Here is a 25,512-nt window from a genome sequence, read left to right as displayed (position 1 = left end):
AGAGGTGATAAATAAATATATATAATATATATATAATAGAGTGCTACCAATGGCTGCTGTTTCCTCTAAATATAATCTCCAAGGGCAAGGGCACAGTCTTTTACTGGGAAGCAAAGCAGAAGAAAAATGCCACTCAGCTCTTCCTGAAATTACCCAAAGCTTGGATCAGACCAATTTTTTTTACCCCTACTGAAACTATAGATACAATAATTCTCTAAACCCCCTCACCACACAGGGCTACTGCTGTTAAAAAAAATGGGCTTGCCTTTATTTTTCTTTAAAAACAGTTTTCTTTGGGCTTAGTTAAAAATTAATAGCACTAAAACTTTTCTAAACCTGGGAGCTGCAGGTCCCTGTCACTGGGGATTGAGTGTATAAAGATTTCTGAATTTCACTCATATTTAGAGGGACTTTGCTTTAACCAGGGACAGGTGCTGCAGGTGGCTGATGTGCCAGGTGGGTAATGAGGTCCCTGGTGATTTCTCTTTGCTGCTCAGCGCAGGAGGTTGCAGCGTGCTGGGGGAAGGCAAAAGGCACAAAAAGCTGGGATTGAGGCTGCTGTGTTTTCCTGCTGTTCAGAGCTGTACATGAAGGAAAACACTTGGCCCAGCTCACAGACACTACTGTGCCACTGTTATTCTGTGAACATGTTGTGCTGTGGGGATGGTGACAAGCAATTTTATGGGCTGCTGCCCCTGTCCAGTGATCTGGATTTCACCCTAGAGCTGTCACAATATTCGTGGGGCTGTGGTGTTCCCCCCCCACCCCGAATAACACAAAATCCTCTCTCTGCCCAACCATATCATGTGATGCAAAGTCAGCTGAGAAGCTCAGGGCTCTCCCCAGGTAACTGGCAATGCCTCAATTCGCAGAGAATTTGCAGAATAATTAAGTTTTTCCAAAGCCTTCCGGGCTTGTTTTGGTTATTTCATTTTTCCTGTTTAGATTATCTGAAGCACATGAAATGAATCAGTTGGTGTGTGCTTTATTCCAGAGCAGGATAGGCTTAGAACTGAATAAATCTTTGCAGGATCTGCTTCTCTTGTGTCCTTGAATTGTGTGGGCCCTGATTTTCCTCCCAGTCCTGCCTGAATATGGGGATTAAGGTGGGATTTCTCAAGAGCCAGGTTAGTAAAACCCTGTATTTTGGAGATCTAACTGCAACAGAGGTACAATCAGGAGTAATTTAACATCATCAAGGGGAATCATGGCATAAAATAATACTAATCAGGCGGTCTGCCTTCGGGGATAAAATTCATTAGTATTTGTCACGTGAATAATTTGTCAAACTATGTTTCTTTCCCTTCCTCATTTTCCTGCTTGGAGAAATCCAAACACTGAAGATTACCCAATTAAAGCAATCCCATGTCTGCAAACACTGACATTTCTGTATAAAAGAGAACTTCCAGGGCCTGAAGGGGCTCCAGGAGAGCTGGAGAGGGACTGGGGACAAGGGATGGAGGGACAGTGCAGGAGCTCGCCCTGGGTCAGGGGTGGCTCCATGTGGTGGAAAAGTCTCTCCTCCACCCCGAGCTTCCAAAGAAAGGCTCAGAAGTCTCTGTTGTTCAGTCTCAAGGTAATGTATTGTGAGTTATCTAAAATATTTTCTCCTGGGGCTGCTGTGGTTTGCTCACAGCTCAGGCAGAGGCACACACACACCCTGACATCCTCTCTGACCCCGACTGCTTCTTCTCTCCCCACCCAGGGCTGCTGCTCTCTTTTATATGGTACATTACGTGTTACATGTTTACAGTTTTTCCCCAATGCCTATTACCTATATTAAATGGTGATTTTCTATCTTTTATATGGTACATTACGTGTTACATGTTTACAGTTTTTCCCAATGCCTATTACCTATATTAAATGGTGATTTTCTACTCTAAACCAATCTGTGAGTGCCAACATCACCAAGAACATGGAGGTAAGGAAGAAGAAAGAGGAAGGGCAGGGCAGGCCCAAATCCTAAATCCATCTTAAATCTCTGACCCCCATGTACAAAACCAAACCCCCCCCTGTACAGGACTTAAAACCTCCCTGTACAAGACTCAAAATTTCTTCCTTTTACTTTGTGACTACTTCTACCATAATATCTAAACTTTTGTGACTTCTTGTTCTTCCTGCTAGGTTGGTAACTCATTCCATGGCTCAAACCCAAAATCACAGCTGTTTCCAGCTGCCTGCCAGGGTCTCAAATGCTTCTGACCTGGGCCCGGAACATCCAAAAATGTCTGAGGGACATTTTGAGTTCTGACAGGACAGGACACAGGGAATGGCTCCCACTGCCAGAGGGCAGGGATGGATGGGATATTGGGAAGGAATTCCTCCCTGTGAGGGTGGGGAGGGACTGGGATGGATTTCCCAGAGGAGCTGTGGCTGTCCCTGGATCCCTGGCAGTGCCAAGGCCAGGTTGGACACTGGGGGACAGTGGAAGGTGTCCCTGCCCTTGGCAGTGGTGGGAATGTATGGGCTTTAAGGTCCCTCCCAACCCAACCCATTCCATGGTTCTATGATTGTTTTTCCACATCTTTGTTCCCTTTGGAAATCTGCATTATTAAATCACAAGGAAAAGACAAAATTATTGAAGATTTACTCGCAGCCTGTGTTTTAATTCTTCCCTACTGGCAATGGTTGCTATAAATACCTGTGTTGAGTAATGCTTTCTTTTTTCCCCCTCCCAAACTTCCTATGGTAAAATAATTTTTTTGATCATCCTGCTGGGAATAGAAAAGAATTTAAGCAGAGGTAGTTTGATATTTGGTGTATTTTTACTTCTGCTCCAGCTGATTTGTGGCAGAAGACTGGAGTTTCTTTCTTTATTTGAGTACATTTTGGTAGTATCATCTTTCTCCTCATTATAGAATAAGGCTTTTAGAACACTGATATTATGAGAAAGTTTTTATTCTGCCTTGCACACATCTAATTTAGAAGAGAAACATGAATTAAAATGCAAAGTCATATTATTTATAAAGGAGTTTATAACCTTCATATTATTTTCTAGATACCTAATAAGCAGTTAATTTGGTTTAGCTGAATTACATTTTTCAGCTTTCACACTTGGGAATAACTGATTTGTGAGTGACAGAAAAAAGTCTCTTTTCCTCTGTCCAAAAGGGTTGGTTTTTGTTGTTGTTGTTTGTTTTTTTCCTCATAAGACACTGCATATTGAGAAATATTTTTGCATTGGCTGCAAATGAAACACAAACTGGGTTAGACTTGGAGTTATTCTTGAATATTCTGTGAAGGTAAAAAGGATTTGCTGAAGACTTACCCCTGGCTTCCAATTTTCATTAGCTCCTTCAGTCTCCTGCTTATGAAGAGAATTTAAGTACCCATAACATAACTTGAATCTGCTTTTTCCAGTAATTCAGTATGGATTTTTAAAATTCAAGTAAACACCTTACTGAGGAAAGGTATCTTGATCTGTATTATTTGATAGACTACTTGGTGATAACTGTACCTATCTCTCAGGAATTACCATTTTTCCAAAGAAATTGAATAGGAATTCTAATTACTAAATACTTGATTCAGTCTATAAGTTTGTATTTTATAGAAACTTTTTTTAAGTGGCCATAGGGAAATAAAGCATCTTCAGAAAATAAAATAGACTTGAAGCTTGAGAAGAGAAATTCTAGCATAAATTTCTTGAGTCTTTTTCCTTCAGAAACATTTCTAAAAACAATTTCTCATTGATTAAACTCCTCTTTTTCATGTAGTATTTTATGCTGATTAGACACAGACACCTGCTTCTTTTTACCCAGAAAAACTTATTTTTTAGCTCCAGAGAAGCTGATATCAGAAAATAAGAGAACAGGGAGAAGTAGCAGCATGGGGTTGTTTATTTCTTCTTCCTCTTCTTCCTCCTCTTCTTATTTTTATTTTAATTTTTTTATGGTATCTTTGCCCCTATTTAAGGCTAGAGTATTTTAAGCTGTGGATAACTAAGACTCCCCATACTTGATATTCAATTTAAGCTTAACTTTATTTAAACCCAGTTGAAACCATGGATGCTCAAGAATGTAATTTAGGTGGGAGGAGTTTTTTATTTTAATAAGGACTTTTTCATACTTTTTTCCTCTGCTTTCTACTTCTCATTGCAACCTGGAGTAGAGGTTTATTCCCTGATGAGCATCACCCCAATGGGAAATATCCTCAGCTTAAAAAGGACCAGGGATTGGGAGATAGGGGCACTTGTTCTGCAGGAACTGGTGGAATTTCCAGTGTGAAGGGTTTAGCAGGATGCTGTTCAAGGTGCTCTGCAGATTTTAACACTTCCTGGCAAGGTTTTAAAGCCTCAGGCTACTTCAGATTCCATCTTACTTTAAAATGCATTGAAACCTTTTCTTGCCAGGGGTTATAACTCAGGTCAGTGACCATGTTTGTATTCTCATGTTTTCCCATTGTTCTGCTCTCCCTGAAGAATTTATCTCCCATTGTTAACAGGCTTTTTCCTCTGTGTTTTCTTATTTGACTTTTATACAAATTTCTCCTTAAAATATCAGAGCTAATAGAAGTAGGGGGCTTAATTTAATTTTGGTAGATGCAGGAAAACAAGTAATTTTTATGCTGACTTATCTCATACCTGAAAATTAGAAAATGAGAAGTTTTAGGAATTGAATCAGTGTCTTGTGTTTTGCATCACTTCCTTCAGGTGCCATCAGAGCCACAGTGGAAAAAGGGATTAACCACTACATCCTCTTTGAGTTAGAGCCACCTGTTTGGGTAGAAAAAGTCTGTAAACCTCTTCATTTTCATCTGGGAAATATTTAACAATCTCCATTCTTGGAATTGCATGGATGGCAATGATAAATCCACATAAACCACAGATGAAATACCACAAAAATACATGTAGCCTCAGAGGACCACGTGGCAAAGCTTCTGTGCTCTTTATGGCAGTATCCAGCTTGGTGCCAAACATTTCCTGGGCTTTAGAAGGAAAATAAATCTCTGAAGGTTTCAGATGCTATGTTTCATTAAATTCTAGTTCAGATTTATTTGGAAAACAGCTTACCCAAAATACCTTCAGCTATTTCTTTGAAATGCTGGGAAGGCTGTTTGTGGTGGGTTTCCCAGCAGAAATTGGGATACAGATTGGTGTTCAAGCTGGAGAGCAGCCAGACTTTCCTGAATTTTTAACCTTTGCCACCCTTGCTATGAAAATTAATAATTCTGTTTCTGGTGGGAAGTAGTGCTGCTGTTTCCTCGTGCCCTGCACTCTGCTTTGCTGCTCCCAGGGAAAACAAGATTTTCTAATTGCTGACCATTATTTACATGGGCTGGAGCTGGCTTTTTAGGACCTTCCAAATTCTGCAGATCATGTGGATAATTTGTTCTGGATGAAGACTGTGGCTCTATCAGGCCACAAGAACAGACTGAAGCTCTGTTTATCTTTTCTGACTTAAATTTATGTGTAAACATTCTTAGTTTTCAACGGGACTTCCCAGAATTTCCTGCCCTGCCTTGAGCAAGGAAATATTTTGGTGAGGCCCTCAAGGGTCTTCAAGTGAGGGGGATGAATGATGTGTTCCTTTCTTTTTCCCATGCAAGACCTTCAGTTCCTTAGCTCTGATTTATGGTCAGCTTTGCCTTCTTTTCAGGCAGGTGTTAACGAAAATGATTTTTATGATGGTGCTTGGTGTGCAGGAAGAAATGACCCCTACCAGTGGATTGAAGTAGATGCTCGAAGGCTGACAAAATTCACTGGAGTCATCACACAGGGAAGAAACTCCCTCTGGTCGTAAGTACACACTGACTTTTCTCCATGGCATTCTGAGCTTTCAGACTGAGGAATTCGTGTCCTGATTGATTTGGTTCTTCAAGAGAAAAAAACCCCACAGTTTGGAAATGCTGTGGGACATCAAGTCATTGACTGGGGCAGCAGTTATTATATATAAGGCAAAGTAATTATATATATATATATATGAATAAATTAAAAATATATAATATAATATAATATATATTTATATATATAAAAGCAAACTCATTATATATATAAATAAATAAATATAGATAACTGTTGCTATTGGACACAAAAGGAGTACCCAGAAGCTTGGTAAATTCAAAAGAGAAAAAGAGCCAATTTTATTTCTGACCTCGCAATATATAGAATTCCAAAAGTGACAGTGGATTGGAGGATGGAATTGCCACCTCTCCAACCACACTGGTCAAACCAACAGTCCATCAATTCTCTCCTCCCACAAAGAAGAATGCAAAACAATCATTATTTACATGAACAGTGTGTGGGAACTCCAGTAGAAATATGTAAACATCAGAAGGCACAGAAAACTTTTAAAAGAACTTTAACGCTTTCAAAAGAACTATAAAAGAAAACACTTTTAAAAATCAGGGCAACATCTAATAAAGTAATAATAATATAACACATATATTTATATATATAAAGGGCAAAGTCATTATATGTGGCATAAAATAGAAGTTTAAGGGTAGCAAACTTCTGTAGCCATAATCTACATCTTGTCATATTTGCTTGTGTTAAAGTTCCTCATTCTTTTCCAGTATTTAACTTGATTAGCTCAGGTTACAGTTTCAGGGAGCTTTTAAATTTAGTTTCAAATAACCATGCCTCTTTGAGATGTCTTAATCCCTAGGTAATCACCAAGTAATTGCTGTAATTCCAAAACAACATGATTTTTATGTGAGGAGATAAAAAAAAACTTTACTATACTATATATATCTGTACATTTACATATATATACTATATGTAAATATATTTATACATTTATATATATATTTAGAATTAATTATATTTCAAGTATGAATTACATATCTGCATATTATTATGCAAATACATATATTGTATATATATTAAAATATACTATGATTAAGTTTTCTGGCCACTGCTTGTGCTAGAGAATGGGCTCATGGCACTAAAAAAATAAATGTTTTGCCCAGATTTGTCTGCATTTACTCCTGTGTGACTGTTGTGGTGTGTATATGAGGGATGCAGCAATCAGATGGCAGGAACAGGAACTGGAGGGGAGGATTTGGGATATTTTCCTGCTCTTTACATGTTTGTTTGGCCTTTTAATTTGTCACTGAGTCTCACAGATTTATGTGAGCAGATAATTCCACTTGTGCTGCTGAACCTTTTGCACAAATGTGCAGGAGATGCACGACCACTCTGAGGGATCCATTCTGTCAGAACTCTCCCTTAGAAAATGAATGTGACATGCAATTGAAGGCAAACCAGAAAAAATGCCACTGCATCTTAGAAAAAGAATATTTTCCTTTCAACAGTTGAATTTTCTGTGGTGTTTTTTTTTTTTTTTTTTTTTTTTGTGTGTGTGTGTGTGTAATTTCTTTTAACATGCTTGTGGGAGTAGGTGCTTATTTGGCAATAAGGTTTCTATATTTATTCCACATTGTTCTGTGCCAGGTAGATAATTACTGTAGCAAAGCCTTATTCCTTTCTTTATTCATCCTCTTGACATTGCTGTTCCTCTCAACGCCAGAGCTGCACTGCTTCATCCTGTCATGCTTCTATTTTTAGTTCAGCTCTGTTAGGAGTTTACAGCAGATCTTGACACTCTATTTATGGCTGGTATTCACTGTCATCTTGGGGTTTTTGGGTTTTTTTTGAACCACAGAAACACAGAATGACAGAAAGGTTTGGGTTGGAATGGACCTTAAAGATCCTTGAGTTCCAACTCCTCTGCCATGGGCTGGGAATTTTGGTTTTGCCTCTTTCCCCATAAAAAATTGGTGGGCAGAACCCTGAGGGTCTGCAGGAAGAGCAGGATTGGTGCTGGCAGAGCAGGTCCTGGATTGCTGCTGAGATTTGAGGAAATCCAGGCACATTTCTGCCTGATTGGAGCAAAGATGGTTTCACCAGAGCCAGCTGCAATGTGGGGCAGGTTAATGTCTCCTGAAAACACCTCCTGGAGAACTGAGCTGTGCCCCACGGTAGGAGCAGGGCAGTGGGGAGAAAGTCCCAGAAAGGGACAGAAAAGGAGCAGGGTGGGACATTTTTGGGGTGGGCAGGTTCCTTGGTGCCTGTTTTGCTCAGAAAGCAAAGGAGACTCATCAGCTTCCTCCCCTCACCCTCAGCTGCTGCCTGGGATGGTATCAAAAATGATTGTTTGTGATATGAAAGTTTGTACCAAAAGATGCTCTTCTGTTACCTGAGGCACCTTCCCAGCTTTATGAGGCTGTGTGACAAGAAGAGAGTGCTTTCATGACTGATGGAAACATATGAAGGAGAATAATCTTATTGTAGGTATGTGAGCCAAAAAAACACCTCTCTGATCTGTGTTGTATTAGAAGTGAAAACCTGCCAAGCAGGGGAGCCGAGGTAAGATTTTTATTTAGTCCAAAGCCTTGGAGACTTGCCCAGCTTTATATTTTAAAAATAAAAAAATCAAGGCACTGAAGGAGGGCTGGGTTATATTAAATATTAGGAAGAAATTCTTTCCTGTGAGGGTGGGCAGCCCTGGCACAGGTGCCCAGAGCAGTTGTGGCTGCCCCTGGATCCCTGGAAGTGTCCAAGACCAGGTTGGACACTGAGCTTGGAGCCACCTGGGACCATGAAAGGTGTCCCTGCCCATAGCAAGGATGGAATAAGATGATCTTTAAGGTCCTTTCCAACCTAAAGCATTCTGTGATTCCATGAGACTGTGATAAAGAGCCAGAAAACCAACTCTTTTTACTGAACAAAAATCTTTGCAAAATGAAAAATCTGTACTTCACTGGAAGATGTGCCTAGATCAGATTTGTACCTGTCCCGGTCCCTGTAGTTTCCTGCTGCTGATTTAATGAGGACATTTAAAATGCCAGGGGAGGACAGGCAAGGATAAGTTTATTTTCTGCAGAACTCCAACTTTCTGCACAGATAATTTCATCCATGCTTTTCCTTATTGTTGTCATTTTGTCATTCCATGGCGTGGGGTGGTAGTTCAGTTTACCCTGACTGAAAGGTTAATTTTTAGAAATCTCACTAAAAATTTTTTAGAAAATCTCACTCACTGTAGCATTACATCCTCTCCTGAAAGCCAAAACATCCTCTGCACTCACACAGGACAGTCATACCTGTCCTCAGGCAAGGGCCCTGCTGAGTCCTCTATCAAACATCTTTTCCCTTCTCTGCAAAGCTGCAACACTTGATCTCACAGCAATCTGGCCTTTGCTGTCCTGTGGGATGCTGCAGCCAGAGCTTTTACTGGTGCTGGACTCTCATCCTTTTCCTCCTTTGGGGCAGCTCTGGCACCTGGAGCCTGGTTTTGTTCATGACCACTCTGATCAGATACTGTTGGGGGCTGCTTTTCTTTGAAATGACCCCAAGATTGTGAGAGTCCTCGTTTCCTAGCCCGCCACAGCCAGAGGAGGAGTCTGGAATGCTTCAGGTCGTGTTCTCAAGATTGTTTATTTCTCCTTGTCTGTAACATTCTTTCTCTGACCTGCCGAGCTCTGGCTAGCAAGGAGACCATGGCAATCTGCTCTGCCCTCTTGGGTGGTGTTTACCTTTTCTATCAAAATTTACATATCGTATATTTACAATTTTGTGCCAACATCTATCACCTATGTTAGACTGTGAATCTCTGCCTTAAACCAATAGAAAAGTGTCACCATCACAGCAAGACATGGAGGACAAGACGAAGGAGAAGGAGGCCAGGACACCCCCAAATTCCTCCATTTTGTACCCCCTGAACCACATTCTAAAAATTATAAAATTCTACTTTTTCACCCTGTGTTAATCCAAATATCACACTACCCAAACCCTTGTGGCTTGAGCACTCATATAAACTTGGTAACCTTTTCCACGGGCTAAAATTAAAGCCACAAGTATTTTTTGACTTTGTGCCATTTTTTGACTTCTCTGAACCCCCTGCCAGGGTCTCGAGACCTCCAGGGCAGCCAGAGGGATGTCCTGGATTCTGACAAGACACGATCTGCTCACCTGCACCTTTGCTCACTGGGGTTTTTTGGGGGCTTTCTGGGAAATGATCAACTGAGTGTTGCACACAATGCAAAGAGCACCGAAATTTGGTGTTTGGGGTTTCCATTTCCTGTGCACTGGCGGAGCTGCTTCTGCTCAGCCCTTCTCTGCCTGTCTCCTCTGGTGGATTGGGGCTCCTCTTGCCCATGCCAGGCTCGAGACAGGAGAGCCTTGAGCAGGAAGATGTTGGGTTGCAGAAGCAGCTCTTGGAAACACAGATGACCTGATGGGAGAGAAGGAAACTGGGCCTGGTTTGTAGTGAATACTTGGATTGTTTAATAATTTCCTTTTTGAGGAAAAGCACTTCTGAGTCGAATTTTTTGCTCAGCTGTGAATTCTGTGAATCAGATTTTTTCCTCTCTTTTTAAAGCCTGTAACAAGCAAAAACAGGCTTTGAATGAAAAATCCTGGATTTGAGGAGTCCTTCCTTTGACCAGTCAAAGAAAGCACCTGAGCCTGGGGGCTGCTGCTGTTCAGGCACTTTGGTCATTCCTGGGAAACCTGAAATCATGGAAAAGTGTTCTTTAGCCACCATAAAAGAGCAAATCTCCCTAGATCATCCAAAATATCTGCAGATGGTGAATTTCACAGAAAAAGTGGAGAGCTCTGAGAACCAGGACTTCTTTTTGATTTTTATACTGAAGATATAAAAAAAATCAGGAGTGCCACAAGTGCTGGTTAATAGGAATAAAATCCAATACCTTGAAAGTGAGCAGGATATCTGTTGCTTTGGGGGAGAAATAATTTATGTAATAAAATATTTAATTCTTAATAATAAGTAATTCTTAAGTAATAATAATTTATGTATAATAATAAATGTAATAATAATGTATTTAATTCTTCCTACTGTTGCCAATACATCTTCCAGTTTTAGGAACCAAATATCCTTAAAGAACTATTCAAGGCTGTAGAGTGGGACACTGGAAACATCACTGTGGAATTATGCCAGGGATTTAAATGAATGATGTGATAGTTTAAAGTATGCACTCTCTTGACAGAAGGAGAGAAACTATTAATCACTCTTAGCAGTTTTGCAGGAATTTGAAAAACAGAGTAAACTTTTTTCCCACAAACCAAACTCTCTTCTGATAATTCAGCATCATTTTTGTATCAAGAGGAAACCCACATGTCAAAATAGTGTGTGCTTACAGTAATATAAAGCTTCAGGCTGTGTGAATGCAGAGGATGTTTTGGTTTTCAGGAGAGGATGTAATGCTACAGTGAGTGAGATGTATTTTCTAAAAATTAACCTTTCAGTCATGGTAAATTGCGAACAATCACCCCACGCCATGGAATGACAAAATGACAACAATAAGGAAAAGCATGGATGAAATGATCTGTGCAGAAAGTTGGAGTTCAGCAGAAAAATTATGAAATTTTTAGAGAAAAATCAAAATAGACTTACTTTGAAGTATGTTCTCTTTAACATCTTTCAGCTTCATAAAAATATTGAGGATTTTTTACATTTATACAAGATATTTGTCTTTAGGAAAAAAATGTAGGGGAGCATCTTAATTTTTCAAGTCTGATTTGGGTAGAAGTTATTCCCCGTGTCTTCCAAAATTGCAATAGCTGTTGAAAGGTTTGAGGAGACACCAAACCAGTGGTGCTGCTGGCTGGAAGGAATGACTTTCATGTCTTTGTCTGGTTGAAAACTGTCACATTTTTAAGCTGGTCACTTATTTTCATTAGTGCTGAAGAAACATTTTAACCAGAAGCTGGTGTAGACACCATTGCACACTCCCTACTGTGGCACTTGTTTGATTTCCCAGTGCTGTTCTGTAGGGATAGCAAATAATTAATATCCAGCAGATTGGATTTTGTGTCTGATCATGCTTCTGCTACAGATAAGATTCTTGTGATTGAACAGGGGAATGATTTTGCAATTTTTTTTGGTAGTACACCATCGACCTCAGCCTTCCATGTGTGCAGTGTAGCTCTTCATGATGCCCCAGCATCCCTTTTGACAAAGTGTCCTGAGGGAACTGTAGGTCTGTAACAAGCTGGGTGCCTTCCAGAGATGCAGTTGAGGATAAATTTAGGTCAGTGCAATTTGCCTGCTTGCTTCTAATTTCGGTGCTGCAGCATTCTGCTCTTTAGTCACAAAATGAATGTGCTGCCCCACATTCCAACTTATGGCTGCACTCACTGGCAGTTTCTCAGAAGCTCAGATTTGTTTTTTAGGCAGTCTCTGTGGCAAGAGAGTAACTTCTTTGCTTACAAGGCAGTAAAAATCAGAGCCACAGAATCATTAAGGCTGTAAAATGCCTCTAAGATCATCAAGTCCAACACTGCCAGGGTCTTTTCAGCTATTCCTGGTACTGAGGTCATGGTCTCAGTAGTAACACTGACTTCCTGAAGATATAATCACATGAGCATCTTCAGTCTTCAAACAATAACAGAAGAAAGAGCAGTGATAATCCTTCCAGTGACACTGTGGTAGCAGTCAAGAAAGTCATTCTAAGATAATAGAATTTTGCACTGTGCACATGAAGGGTCAAAATTCAGCAGTGCAGTGCTGCTTGTGAGAGCAGAGAAGAATAAACCCTAAACCCTGCCCAGCTCACAAGTACAACAGACAAAACTGGCACTGACTTTCCTCCTGTCCCCATGCAGAAGCTGTGAAAACACACCCTGGTGAAACTTCAACAAGTTCAGGGGATATGTCTCGATGTTTTATCCAGATCATGTAACAAAACAAGCAGCTGCTGTGTGCAGAGTAATTCTGGAGCATTAAATCAGTGCAAACTGTTATTTGCCCTGATTGAGTGACAGGACTGCAGAGATGATTACAGCTTTCCCAAAGTCAGCCTCATGGGGTGAATTGTTCCAAATCCATAGAAATCATATCAAGTGTATTGATGGGAGTTATAAAACAACCTGAACTCATTGCAGAAAAAGCTCCCTTGAGATAATAATGTCAGCAGTTGTGTGTTATACTAATGTTTATGATGGGTTTGCCTAATAGGTTTTATTTTCTCTTGGCGTGGCTTGGTGAATACTTCTCAAGGGCTTTCATGAGCCAGCCTTTGGCAGCTGCACCTCCAGGGCTCTCCATCTATTTGTTTAATTTCAGCCCGTGTTGATTTTCCAGCTCAGTTCTTGTCCCCTGCCCAGGGTTTTGTCACAGCCTTGGGCACCCTGGTGAGCACTCCCCACCTCCCCTTGGCTCTGGGGAGCTGCCTCAGTGACCAGCTGGGGTGATCCTGTGTGGGTGGGGTGCTGACAGCACACCCAGGGACAGATCCATGCTTTCACAAGTTTGTTTGACAGAAATGTCAGAGCTGATGCTGTTCTGTTGTGGCTCTGATTTGTCATGGGGATCCTCTCTCTGCCCAAGCCTCCATCACTCATGGGAGGGAGGAGGTCACTGCCACCCCAGGGACAGCTCCTGCCCAGTCACTCTGTGCTCTCAGAGGGGAGTGGGGATGCTCAGAAGAGGAAGAAAAGCTTTTTAACCTCTGTGGAAGGCACTTGAAATCAAATGAGCCAAATCCTTTTGGAAAAGGCGACTTCCAGTGAATTTGGGATCTGCTGCAGCTGATTACTCACCCTTACTCACCACAGCCTGGATTTGTGTCTTTGGCACGTGCACCATGACTTGTTGTAATGAGAATGGTTGGGTGGGGATCATGTTGGGGTCATCAGGCTCCTTGTCCCTCCACTTGTGCCCTTCCCACACCAGTGTCCCTTCCACACACACACTGAGTGGCATTTGGCCACCTCTCTGTGGGTTTGGTAGCCCAAGGGTGAGAGCCTTCAGCATCACTGCAAATATTCTCTCAGCTGTGGACACGAGTGGCAGTGTTTGCTTAATGGTTGCTCTCAGGGCTTTTCATTTTCCTGTATTGCATTGCCTGAAAATTTTGGGTTTTTCTCCTCAAATACACGACTGATTTACAAAGGTGAGGTAGGCCACAAAAAAGAACGGAAAATTAAGAATGCCACAAAAAGAGGTTCAGGAGAAAAGGCATCACAGCTTGGTTGTGTTCAGCAGATACAGAGGATCTGCTGCAGAAAGAATTTGAAACTCAGGCAGATCTCGTTGCAAAGAGTAGCCCAAAATGAGGGATGTTAAGATCAAAATGTTTGAGGCAGAGAATGTCTCTGACCCTGGCACCTTCAGGCATTAGTGGCTGAATGTACAACAGCAAAAATAAGCATCCACAGCTGACACCAGATTTTCTAGAAAGTCATAAAATCCTTGTAAAAACCTGGCTGTAATTTGCAGCTGTTGGGTTGGAAAGGTATTTGCAACCCCAACTCCTGTTTATTGAGTAAAGCTTTGGAAAAGTGTGTGCTGAATTCAGTTCAAGCAAGTGAAATTCTGGCTCTGAGCTTTTCTTCATAGGGCCTCCAAAGACATGGATTTCACAGCAGTGCATTCATTTCAGTCAGCTAGGAGCAATTTTAAAAATTAAACATTCAAAGATTTCAATTATTAAAAAAATACCCTTGCTGGTGAGTCAATCTTCATCTCCTAAATCATATTTATTTTAATTAATTTGCAAAACTTGCTGGGCTACCTGTGGTTTGCCTGGGCATTTTTTGACTTGGCTTATTTGGAAGCTGTTTGGCAGTGGGTGATTTAAAATTTTATCTGCATAAATATTATTATAGAATGTTAATATTAATAGTTTTACATTTAATTGCATGAGAGTACAAATTAATTTTTCACGTAGAAAGTGATTTAATTGACAACATGCTGATTCTGTTGCATGAGTATCATTTAGTGTAAGCCTTGTCCAGCATTTTTTTGGTATAGAGATTTTGCTGTATCAAGTATTTTGGCATGTCCATTTATTTATTATTGCTGGGTACACATTTATTTGCCTGACTGGGTCTATTTTATATTAATTTTAGGGGTTTCTATTGCAGATAAATCAGGTTAGCCTGACAGTAGAAGAATGAAATGCTCAGTTGGGGCCAGGTCTGTTGTTCATGGGAGCTCTGCTGGTGTTTGCTGGTCTCATTCCAAGAATGACAGAGAATCACAGAAGAGTTTGGGTTAGAAGGGACATTAAAAATCATCCTGCTCCAGTCCCCCTGCCATAGACACCTTCCACTGTCCCAGGCTGCTCCAAGCCCCAATGTCCAGCCTGGTCTTGGACACTTCCAGGGATCCATCCTCTCTGGGAAATCCATTCCAGTCCCTCCCAGGGAACAATTCCCAATTCCCAATCTCCCATCCATCCCTGCCCTCTGGCAGTGGGAGCCATTCCCTGTGTCCTGTCCCTTCATCCCTTGTCCCCAGTCCCCCTCCAGCGCTCCTGGAGTCCCTTCAGGCTCTGGAAGTTGCTCTAAGGTCCAGTCCAGAGTCTTCTCCAGGCTGAACAACCCCAATTCTCTCCTTTGCAGACAGGAAGGTGCTCCATCCCTTCACTCTTCTTTGTGGCCCATCAGTGCCACTCTGGGCTTGAGCTTCTGCTCACCAGCCCCTCAGATCACCTGGGCTTTCCTTGATGTGGAAAAGCACCCACAGAGATGAGGATCAAAGCGTTAGATTTATTTCACTTGCTGCCAGTTCAGCTTTCCATGATTGAGAAGCTTGGCCTTAAAATATGACCTGCAGCAGGTGCTGCTCAAACAGAATAAACCCAAACAATCCCAGTTCCCAGCTGATCCAGTGCCTGCTGGAACCTGGGCAGGAAAACCTGGCATCCCTCCACTGCTTCCCATTCAGCACTTGTTGTGTGCTCTCCTGAGCTGGGATTCAGCCTTGGGTCCAACACTCACAGAGAAAAGCCAGGAAATGGTATCAGGGCAGGCACAGCTGGGAGATGTTTTGTTGTTCTGCTGCTGCCCATGATCTTTTTGCCTATGGTCAGTAGCTGATGCCGTGGTTAGATAAGGAAAAGCTGATTATTGGGACAGGAACCTGCAAAGCTGTAGGAGAGCTGCTTTTAATTCTCTGCTTTGATTCAGGTTTACTCTCTCTGTCCCCAGGCAAGTTATTTAATCCCTCAGCTTTTCTTTTTGGATGAAAATAGAAAAGCAGGATATTTCCATGCATCACAAGAGACTGAATTTGAAACTGAAGGTGTTCAAATAAGCTTTGTCTAAGGCCAATGCATTGCAGATAAAAATCAAGTAATTAGTAATAATTCAAAAATCCACCACATGAAGTGAATTCGAGTAATTTGATTTTTGCATTTACTGTCTCTGAAAGGAATTGATTAATATTGTCAGGAGATACTGAGATTTTTCAGATAGGCTGCTTCTGAAGAAATAAGGCTGCCATAAATTTTAGAAGAGATTATTTAAAAAGGATGCACCTGAATCCAAAGGATCTCTGTCAAATCTGTTCCTCATGATCTTTTTCCAGCATGGAGGAAATCTGTGAGGCAGAAGTGGCAGAGGGTGATAAGCTGGGGGTAACCTCAAACCCTCTTGGATTGTCACACAATGGCTTCTGGATTGCCTTGCCCTCTGCCAAGAAAGAGCTTCATGATTAATGAACTCTTTTTTGAATGCTGGCCTAGGACTTCCCTGGAATTCTGTCTCATCAGCTCTATAAACCCAGAAAATATCTGTATTTTTCTCTTATGAGTGCAATGGTAGATCCTGGGAGATTTTATAGAATGAAACCAGAAGAGGTTCTCTGAAACAACAGCAAGGACATCCTGAGTCTTGGAAGTCATTACAGCTTTCTTTCAGCCTTCCTTAGACAGCTTTATTGCTCAGTGCTGATGGGCCCCAAAGAGATTGGATGTGACAGAAATCCCTGTCTGCAAATCCCAAACCCGAGGAGATGGATCTTGGTGTCACCAGGTGATCACACAGACAAAATTCCCCAATTCTTCTCCTAGCACAAGGCTTTGCTGTAGCTGCTGTGTTCCTCTGATGGATTGCCACAGAAAAGCTTCAGATTTCTGTGTCTACATGAATAAACCAGGTATTTCTGGAACTCCGGGATCCTGGGAAATGCTGTTTTTGGAGCAGGTGCCACACATCCAGCTGCTTCCTGGGGTTAGCAGCTGTCCCATGCCACACACGGTGGGAAAACTGCAGCTCTTGGGAGGATTTAGTGAGTTGGGTGTTCTTGTCTGGTCTGGAGCTGTAAAAGTGTCTGAGATTTGAAGACACTCAGCCAAAGCCCTGAGCATTAGGCTTTGCTAGTTTTTTTTCCCAGATCCTCTGACCACAAGAACACACACAGAGCTCCCCTTCCCCAGCATGGGGAATGTGGCTTTTAGGGAGAAAGTGCCATGTCCCAGGGGAGTCTGAATTGAGAGGAACCTTCTTAATATTATCAGAATCTGTTTTTTATTGTGACACTGGGGGGAAAAGGGGGAAGGATTTAAGCCCCTGGAGGCAGCTTTGCATGCAGTGCCAGTGAGAGAAGAATCTGATTCCCTGTGATGTTTTTATTCTGCTTTTTGCTCACAGGCACACAATAAATAGTTAATGGTGTGCACTGATTTACCTCATCCATGACCCTCTGAGGTCATTTTATCCTGCCAGTGTCCAGGACTGGATGCAGCCCATTAGGATTTTAATTGCATTCTGCCTCTCCATAGCACGTTACTTGCTGCCACTCAAGATGGAAAATGTGCAGGACTATCTGTATATGTTTTCCTTTGGGAGAAATTTGAACTTTTGTAATGCTAGGGAGTGAGAAAATCAAAATATGTTAAATGAAAGTCTGAGCTTAGAAATGTTACTGTGACAGCAACATTTTCTCATGTCAGTACAGCAAGCTTGTTCTTTTAGAACATCCTATATGTGCCATGATTTTCTTACAAAAGTCCATGGTTGTTGTGGTTTTATGTGACTTTAGGACTCTGAATTTCTTATGCAGATGTTGAGCAATGAATATGGATGTGTTGTGTTTGTCCTCCTAATCTGATCTGTGCAGTTGAAGTGAAAAAATTCTGTAATACTTCAGAAGCAATGATGTTACCTAGTTTGTGTTGTTGTCTCTTTTGGTCGTTTAGTCTGATTTTGAGAGATGGCCAAGAACCAATTATGCAAAGCTCATGCAAACCCCCAACAAAATGAAAAAGGAAATAAAAATAATAATAATAAAAAAAACCACAAAAAAATACCAAAAAGCTCAATATAATTTTATGTGCATTGAATATGTACAGTGCCACCAGCACCCTCCTTCAAACCCAGGAGTTTTGCTCTCAGCTTATATTTTTATAGTAATTCAGAAAAGGCTATTTTCCTCTTTTTAGAGTTTTGCTGTTGGCCATTTTATAGAATGGTTTGGGCTGGAAGGGACCTTAAAGCTCATCTCATACCAGCCCCTGTCCTGGGCAGGGACACCTTCCACTGTCCCAGGCTGCTCCAAACCCCAATGTCCAACCTGGCTTTGGACTTCCAGGGATGCAGAAGCAACCACAGCTGCTCTGGGCACCCTGTGCCAGTGCCTCACCACCTTCATAACCAAGAATTTCTTTCCAATATCTGATCCAAACCTATTTTCTTTCATCACCCCTGTCCTGGCACTCCATGTCCTTGTCACAAGTCCCTCTCTTTCCCTCTTGTCAGCTCCTTTATTTGACAGAAGTAAATCAGCCTTTCTTCAGCTTAAGGACACAGAGAAGCTGAGGCAAGAAAGTTCTTTGCAAGAGTCAGGAGAAACTTATCCAACATGCTGAAGTCACTATTTATTTTGTTGTGTGTCATTTATCAATTTACAGCCAAATTCTAGGGAAGCCAGCACGGCACTTCTCAGCTCTGCAGTAAATCTCCTACCCCAGGAGCCCTTCTACTGAAAGGCAGACAATTAGGATTTTCAGAGTGCTGCTAACTTGTTACAGTTGTTTACCAAATACTAAAGTTGTGTGCATTACAAGTGATAGATGTACACTTCTTTTCACTGCGATAACAAAAAGTTGTCTGTTTGGCAATAGTCAAGATTTTTCCATTTAATCTAACATGAATGGCAAAGTCTATTCATTGAAGGAGGCTGGTGAAAGAGTTGCAAAGGACTGGTTTAGTGTCTAAAACAGAGCTGGGTTTGTTCAGTTGTTATTGTGTTGGGTTTTTTTCCAAATCTCATTTTTTTAGTTTTGGGAGCACTAGTATAGAATTTCCAGGAGTGAGTTTCAAAATCCTACTAAATATTTACCTCATCTTTGTTTTCAGATATATAAAAATCCTCAGCTGACTGCTTTGTAAAAGGTTTGGTGAACTGATGGTTTTACTCTGGTTTCATCCTTGTCCCTTTTTGATCTTCATTAGAAGCCTGACTCTGTAGTGAGCTGGTTTGTCTTTGAACCCACACAGGCACAGTGGGCTCAGTGTGGGTGTGTGTGTTCATAGGTACTTTGCTATTATTAGTTGATTTTAAAGGAAAAAACCAAAACAAATCAAAGTTGTATTTGTACAGGAGCAGTACAAGGGGAAGTTCTTAGGTGTGTCTGTCCTTCCAGGCACTCCTGATCTCCAATTTTTTATGCTCTGCTGCTTCTCCAGCATCTGCCCCAAAGTCCCATTTTCTTCTCTCCAGTGCCAAGAGCTTTCCTAACCCTGGTTTCACTCCCAGCCATGGGCTGTAGCTTAGCTAAGAACCTGTGCTGAAGAAGAGCAGCTCCAGAGCCCTGCACATAAATATAGAATTTAATCATCCTGCACTGACTTCATGGTACAAATGTTCCTCCAGGCCACAACTCTCCTCCAAGTCCCTGCCTACTGAAAGCAGGTGTTAGGGGAAAAATTAAATCACTGCTGCTCTTTCTGAGTAACAAATGTGAGAGGAGAGTTGGTATAACTTTCTCCAGTCCTGTACACACATTTCCACAGGTAATGCATTGTGAAACTCCACAGCTTTAATCCAGAATACAGAAAGCAGCAGTTTACATTTCCTCATACTCTTCTTTAGATGGATCCAGATGAGGCATAACTGAGGTATTTGACTTTTTTAGATGAAAGGGGAATTTGCTGTAAATCAGATGACATTAGAAAAATCAGCCTATTGGGGATTGATCAGGATATTGTAGGAGTGCAGTAGTCCTGTGATCAATTGTCTCTCTGTCCCTATCGCTTGATAATAAATACAAGAATAACTGCAGGCACCATTTATTCTTCTATTGAAAGAAATGGAAATTTTGCTGGCTGAAATTCACAGATGGTTCATCCTTGAGGATTTATTACTTTTTTCCCAATCTCTCTGATAATAACAGCAGAACTAATAAATGTTCTGCAGCTGAAAAGATGATCTTTGAACACTGCATAAATCTGTTCTAGGCAAGCCATTTATCCCAAACTCTGCATATAAAAGGAGAGGAGAGCAGAGAGTTTCTCACCCCCTGGAATCCCAGAATATTATCTCACCAGGATTTTGCTTCTATGTGCCAGGCTTTTTGAATAGTCTGTTGAATCCAGATTGGCATGACTTTGCCAAATGGGATTTCCACTTCTAGCAGCCTTATAAGCTAAATAATGTACAGTCATTCTAAGTTATGAAAAGTAAGTTTTTTATTCTCTTTTTCAAGGAGTAACTGGGTGACCTCTTACAGAGTGTTGGTGAGCAATGACAGCCATGCGTGGACTGCTGTCAGAAACGAATCTGGAGATGTGGTGAGTACAACAAAACATGTTTTATCAGGAAGAACAGAGGTGGGAAAGCAGGGGCTGGCCACAGATTAGTCAGTGGCAGCATCTCTCAGTGGTCCCATGACTTTTAAGAGCAAATCCCAAGGCACAGATTTACCCAGGGGGAATGGGGGGATTGCCATCCTCAAAGAGCAGCTCTGGCCCGAGCCACCATCAGCCGGGACCTGAAAGGTGATTTTACATTTCTCTTACCAAAAGAACTCAGAGACAGTTTGAAGCACTGACGTTGCCATTTCCCCCTGTTTGGCCTGGCCAGATTTTTGAAGGGAACAGCGAGAAGGAGATCCCAGTGCTGAACATGCTGCCGGTGCCGCTGGTGGCGCGGTACATCCGCATCAACCCCCGCTCCTGGTTCCAGGAGGGCAGCATCTGCATGAGGCTGGAAATCCTGGGCTGCCCCTTGCCAGGTGAGAGCCTTTTTCATTAATGTTGGCATGGCTGCATGTGGCAAGACTCAAAAATTGCATTTCCTTTGGATAGCTTTGCTTTCGGTATAATATTTATCTTTAGTGAGTAGCGTTATGCAAAAAGAAACAGAAATGTCTGCCCAAGCCCACAGACAGTATAAGTTTTGATATGCAACTCATGGTATCTGTTTTATTAATAAAGGCAATTCCCTTTATTAATTAAACATGATTGCACTGGTGATCTAACAAGATTTTCTTTGTTGTTTGGGCTTAAATGCAGCGCAGTAAAGTAAATCTATCAGTAAATCTTCCTGAGTGCACATGTTCAATGGAGACAACTGGATTATGTACTAGGACAAGCATTTGCAGATGTCTCAAGCTTGTAAGGCAAGAAATAACAATCATAGAGCCTGATTTTCAATTTTTATTTCTATTTCATTATATAGGTCATAGGACTTCCCTGAAATATTTTGAAGGCAAATCCTGTTGCTGAACTAGTGCTTAGCTAGTAGGGAGGAAGGAGGGGAGTTTGAGCTGTAAGGAATTTCTAGGATACTTCAAGTGTTATTAAATCCAGCATCATCCCTGGTAAATCAGAACTGAGGGGAAATTGTCCTATGCTATGCAAAGCCACTTAAAAAAAGAAACCCAAAACCATTCAATACTGCAAATTCTGCCAAAGCCATGATTCTGCTAGGCAAATTGTGAATAATCTTGTAGTGGATTTATGTCTTCCTTTCTGGGTGTACATGTATATAAATATTTAAAAACCCTCTTTTCTCAAATATTTTCTAAATTACTCACTACTCATTCCACACCTCTCATCTGCTTTTATTTTTTTTTGGTTGTTGTTGTTTTCTTTGATCTCAAATTCTGGCACCATGGGGATTTTTTTTTTTTGCAGAGGTCTGTGATTAGTGTTTTAAGAAATACTAGAGCCATAAAAAAACTGCCTTACCAGAGCCTTTCATCGTTGCTTTTACTGTTCCTTCTTCTGTTCAGAACTTGCTGCCTCCAGCTCCTCTGGTGATGTAGGGTCTTCACATGCCAAGCAGACCAAGCTTGATTTTTGTCCTTTAGATCTTTAAACACTCAGGGAAAAACAAAACAAAAGAACACTATTTGGGGCATGGAAGGGATAATTCTCTGCCAAAGAGAAGTGTGGGGCAAGCATTGTCATAAATTTTAGTCTGTAGATGTGTTATCATAAGCACTGAAATTTAGCAGCACACAGATAGTCAATGGGTAAAAAATGCATCCTGGACTTGATGGCAGTGACCAAAGGTGCCTGTACATGTGAATTTCCCTGTTTTCAGGAGGATTCTGATTTCTTTCAGCTGTGGGTTTAGAACACTGCACCTCTGTGTGTTGCTTGTTTCCCATTGTGATGGGCAAGTCCACAGCAAACATTTCCTCTCAGCTCCTAAAAGGACTCCCTGAGAGCAGAAATTTCTCCCAAATTCCTGTGTGGATCTGCTCTCTATAAACCAGGGTGTTAGGCTGAAGGAGGAGGAACCTTTCTTCAGCACCATGACTTTTTACTGCCACACAGGACACACACACAGAGGTCTCCAGGGAACAACAGAGATGACACCCAAACTGTTTTGTAGGGCAATTTGTAGGGAAATCCTTATGATCCACTTCTCTCCCCTAAAACTGCATCTAAACAGGAAAAAGGCAGTATTTGGAAAGATATTTTGAAGACATTTGGAAAGAATGATTTTTATTGAGTGCAGCAGTTTTTTTACCCTGGATTCTTACTGGCTTTACACCCATCCAGGGCCAGATTGTGCTTGGCAGTGCTGGCATTGGTTATCCTTCAGCTTCACGGGTTTGTGTCAGTGGGTGAAGCTGGGAACACATCCCCACTTTCAGCACTGTCCTGCTGAGTGCTCTTCCAGCTTTTCACAGATCTTGGATTCACATGGAAACAGCATCAGAGCATCCCCCTGGTAGTCATTTATTGAGTTAATTGCCCGCAGTGGCTGATTCAGTATATTCCTGAAAGAAAATGCCAGAATCATTCATTGAGAAACACAATGGGAATGGGGTGTGTTCATTCAGAATGTAATTGGACTGAAGAACTAATAGGTTTTGATAAGTGCTGACCCATCTTTTTAGCTCAGAAAGAGCTGGCATTTCTTTCTCCTTGCTCATGTTGCGCATCGCACGCGAGGCGCCCGGGACAAAGCTCTTCCCCAGGTTCCAGAGGCCTCTCCACGCACGTTTTCTTCCTCTGGGATGGGACTTGTGTTTGCAGCTCCCTCTAAGTGGATTCCTCACCCCTTTATTGGTGTCTTTTTGCTCATTCCAAGTTAAATCTCTGGCTGGTTTGGCCATGAGAGCAGCAACTTTGACAGTGCTGCTCTAACACTCTGTATTGACTGTGGGACTGGAAATTAAGGCCTGGCAGGTTTTTTCCCATAAAAATGACCGATTTTCCTAAATTTGTCAAAATTAGGAGGTAAATCTCTGTTAATTCACACTTTTATAGCCTTTCCAAAGCCCAGGGCATAGGGAAATACCCTAACAAGTAAAGGAGGGTGGAGGGAAATAAACCTATTTTTTATAATTCTGAATTTTTTTTCATGTCATCTAGACTTGTGATTTTAGGGTTTATGCCTTCATTAATACCTGAATATATTAAACCATTTGCATTCAGTCTGTGCTCTGTATCAGCTTTCCATCAAGCAGGCTCTCAAGGGTGGGTAATAAAGGAATAAGGAAAAAGGATAAAAGAAAAAGAAAAAACCTGAATAAGATTGATATTCAGGTTTGATTAACTGTCAGAATGAGATGGAAATGGTTAAAGACAGCTAGAATCCATTCCTGTGGGTTGGGCTCTGTCCATAAAACCTGCTGCATGTGCTAGATGCACTAAAAATTGGATAAATCATGATAAAACACTATTTGGACAGCTGGAACATACTTATCTAATCAGTACTATATAAGATAATTATAATTTTGATCAGTGAAATGCTTATACTTTTCCATAACATACATTTTTGTTGTATTTGGACAAACAACCTTTTCTAGATTGTTGCAGTAGCTCTAAAAAAAAAAAAAAAAAAAAAAGAAAGCTGTGTTGTTCAACTGTCAGTGCTATCTTTGGGCAACAGAAGGGATTTACTGTTTCACCAAGAGAAAGACATTTCTCCGTGGAGGAAAGATGCCAGAAAATCTTACCTGTAACAACAATCAGTGCTGCCATGTCTCAAAAAAGAGGGCAAAAAGAGAAAAAAACCCAAAAACATCTAATTCCCTCTCCACTTTCCAAAAATGCTGGTATTTACATAGAGGGAGACTGACACACACAATCTTTGCAATTGCCTCAGAGGGATGGATGTGCTTTCCTTGCCTTCTCTTTTTCAAACCTAAGGAAGGTCAAAATGAAATTGCATGGGATCCAAAGCACCCAGAAACTTGGAAGAGAAAATCAGTTGAGTCCTTCATGCATTTATTTATATTGTAGAGTACTCAGGGCAGGAGACAATTATTTTAGTGGAATAAATCTGTGATGAAATTTAATTTTTAATAGTTCTTATATAGAAAACTATCACTGGTACCATGATCATGAAATTACTTTGAACCCAAGATATAAAATTAATTTTAACAGCTCTGTAATGGAGTACTATGTTTTGCAGTGGCTTCAGTCTGATTTTTACTGCTTCTCTTTTAGTTCCAGGCTACCTGGTCAAGTCTAAAGTTCTGTTCATTTTTTGATAAAAATGTGACTTTTTACAAGTATCTTTCATTATAAATGTCCATGTAAACAGCAGTTCTAAATCCACATCTACTTCTGAGAATAAAAGGAAAAAATAATCAGTTTATAGTTGAAAAATATTACTTCATTGCTGATTTCATGTGTGATGTTAATGCTCATGAGCAATGCTCATGAGTCTGCCATGAAATAGATCATGTGGAAAAAAACTTAGGATCACCTGATGTGGCTGCCAGTGGATTTATTTCCAGATTACACATTTGCTGTCTGTGAGATGTTCAATTTAATGAAGACAAGTCAAATTCACTTAAATTAAACGGAAATTAAAAAAATGAAAAAAAACCCAGTCATTTGTGAAATAGCACTTTGGGGTTTTTAAGGCATCCTAAAGGATTTAAACCAGAATATTCATTTTATTAAAAACTTCTCTGAATCCCTGGATTGCCTTCAATATGCCCTAAATTTGTAGCAGCACTTCTGAGAAGCTGAAACTTGCTGGCAGCATCAGGGCCTCACTGGCTGAGGTGCTGTAGAGCTGTAATAAGTGAAAATGCCCTTTTTTCCCATCAACTGCCAAGCAATTCATCCTTTCTGGTACTTTTGCTGGGCAGTTTTCTGAGCCCTCATGCTGCAGGGTAGTTTGGGCATTAACCCACCTGAAGTTTTGGGATCTCCAGCACAGAAGGTGATGCCTTGTGAGGCTGCCCTAGAACAGAGGCTGGACAGAGTCACAGAATAAAGCAGGGATTTATTCCAGGATCTCCTCATGGATCCACCTTGGGCAGCACCAGAGCCCAGCCAGGGCTGCACCCAAATGACCCAAAATGGTCCCAAAATGCACGAGCGCTCCCGGGGCTCTCCCTGGGATCAGT

The 25,512-nt window shown here is 41.2% G+C and overlaps 1 protein-coding gene across 1 annotated transcript in view; it reads left to right on the top strand.

Moving 5' to 3' along the window:
- CPXM2 (carboxypeptidase X, M14 family member 2) overlaps positions 1-25,512 on the top strand; it is a 71,388-nt gene that overhangs the window by 24,330 nt on the left and 21,546 nt on the right. The window contains exons 3-5 of the mRNA XM_031505292.3: positions 5,595-5,734; positions 20,392-20,476; positions 20,769-20,919. Of these exons, the coding sequence (XP_031361152.1) occupies positions 5,595-5,734; positions 20,392-20,476; positions 20,769-20,919 (376 nt within the window). The remainder of the gene's footprint in view (positions 1-5,594; positions 5,735-20,391; positions 20,477-20,768; positions 20,920-25,512) is intronic.

The sequence above is a fragment of the Lonchura striata genome, chromosome 6 (assembly GCF_050655825.1).
Source record: "Lonchura striata isolate lonStrDom1 chromosome 6, ASM5065582v1, whole genome shotgun sequence".
Classification (NCBI taxonomy): domain Eukaryota; kingdom Metazoa; phylum Chordata; class Aves; order Passeriformes; family Estrildidae; genus Lonchura; species Lonchura striata.
Note: the sequence above shows the minus strand (reverse complement) of the source record. Positions and strands in the feature narration are given on the sequence as shown.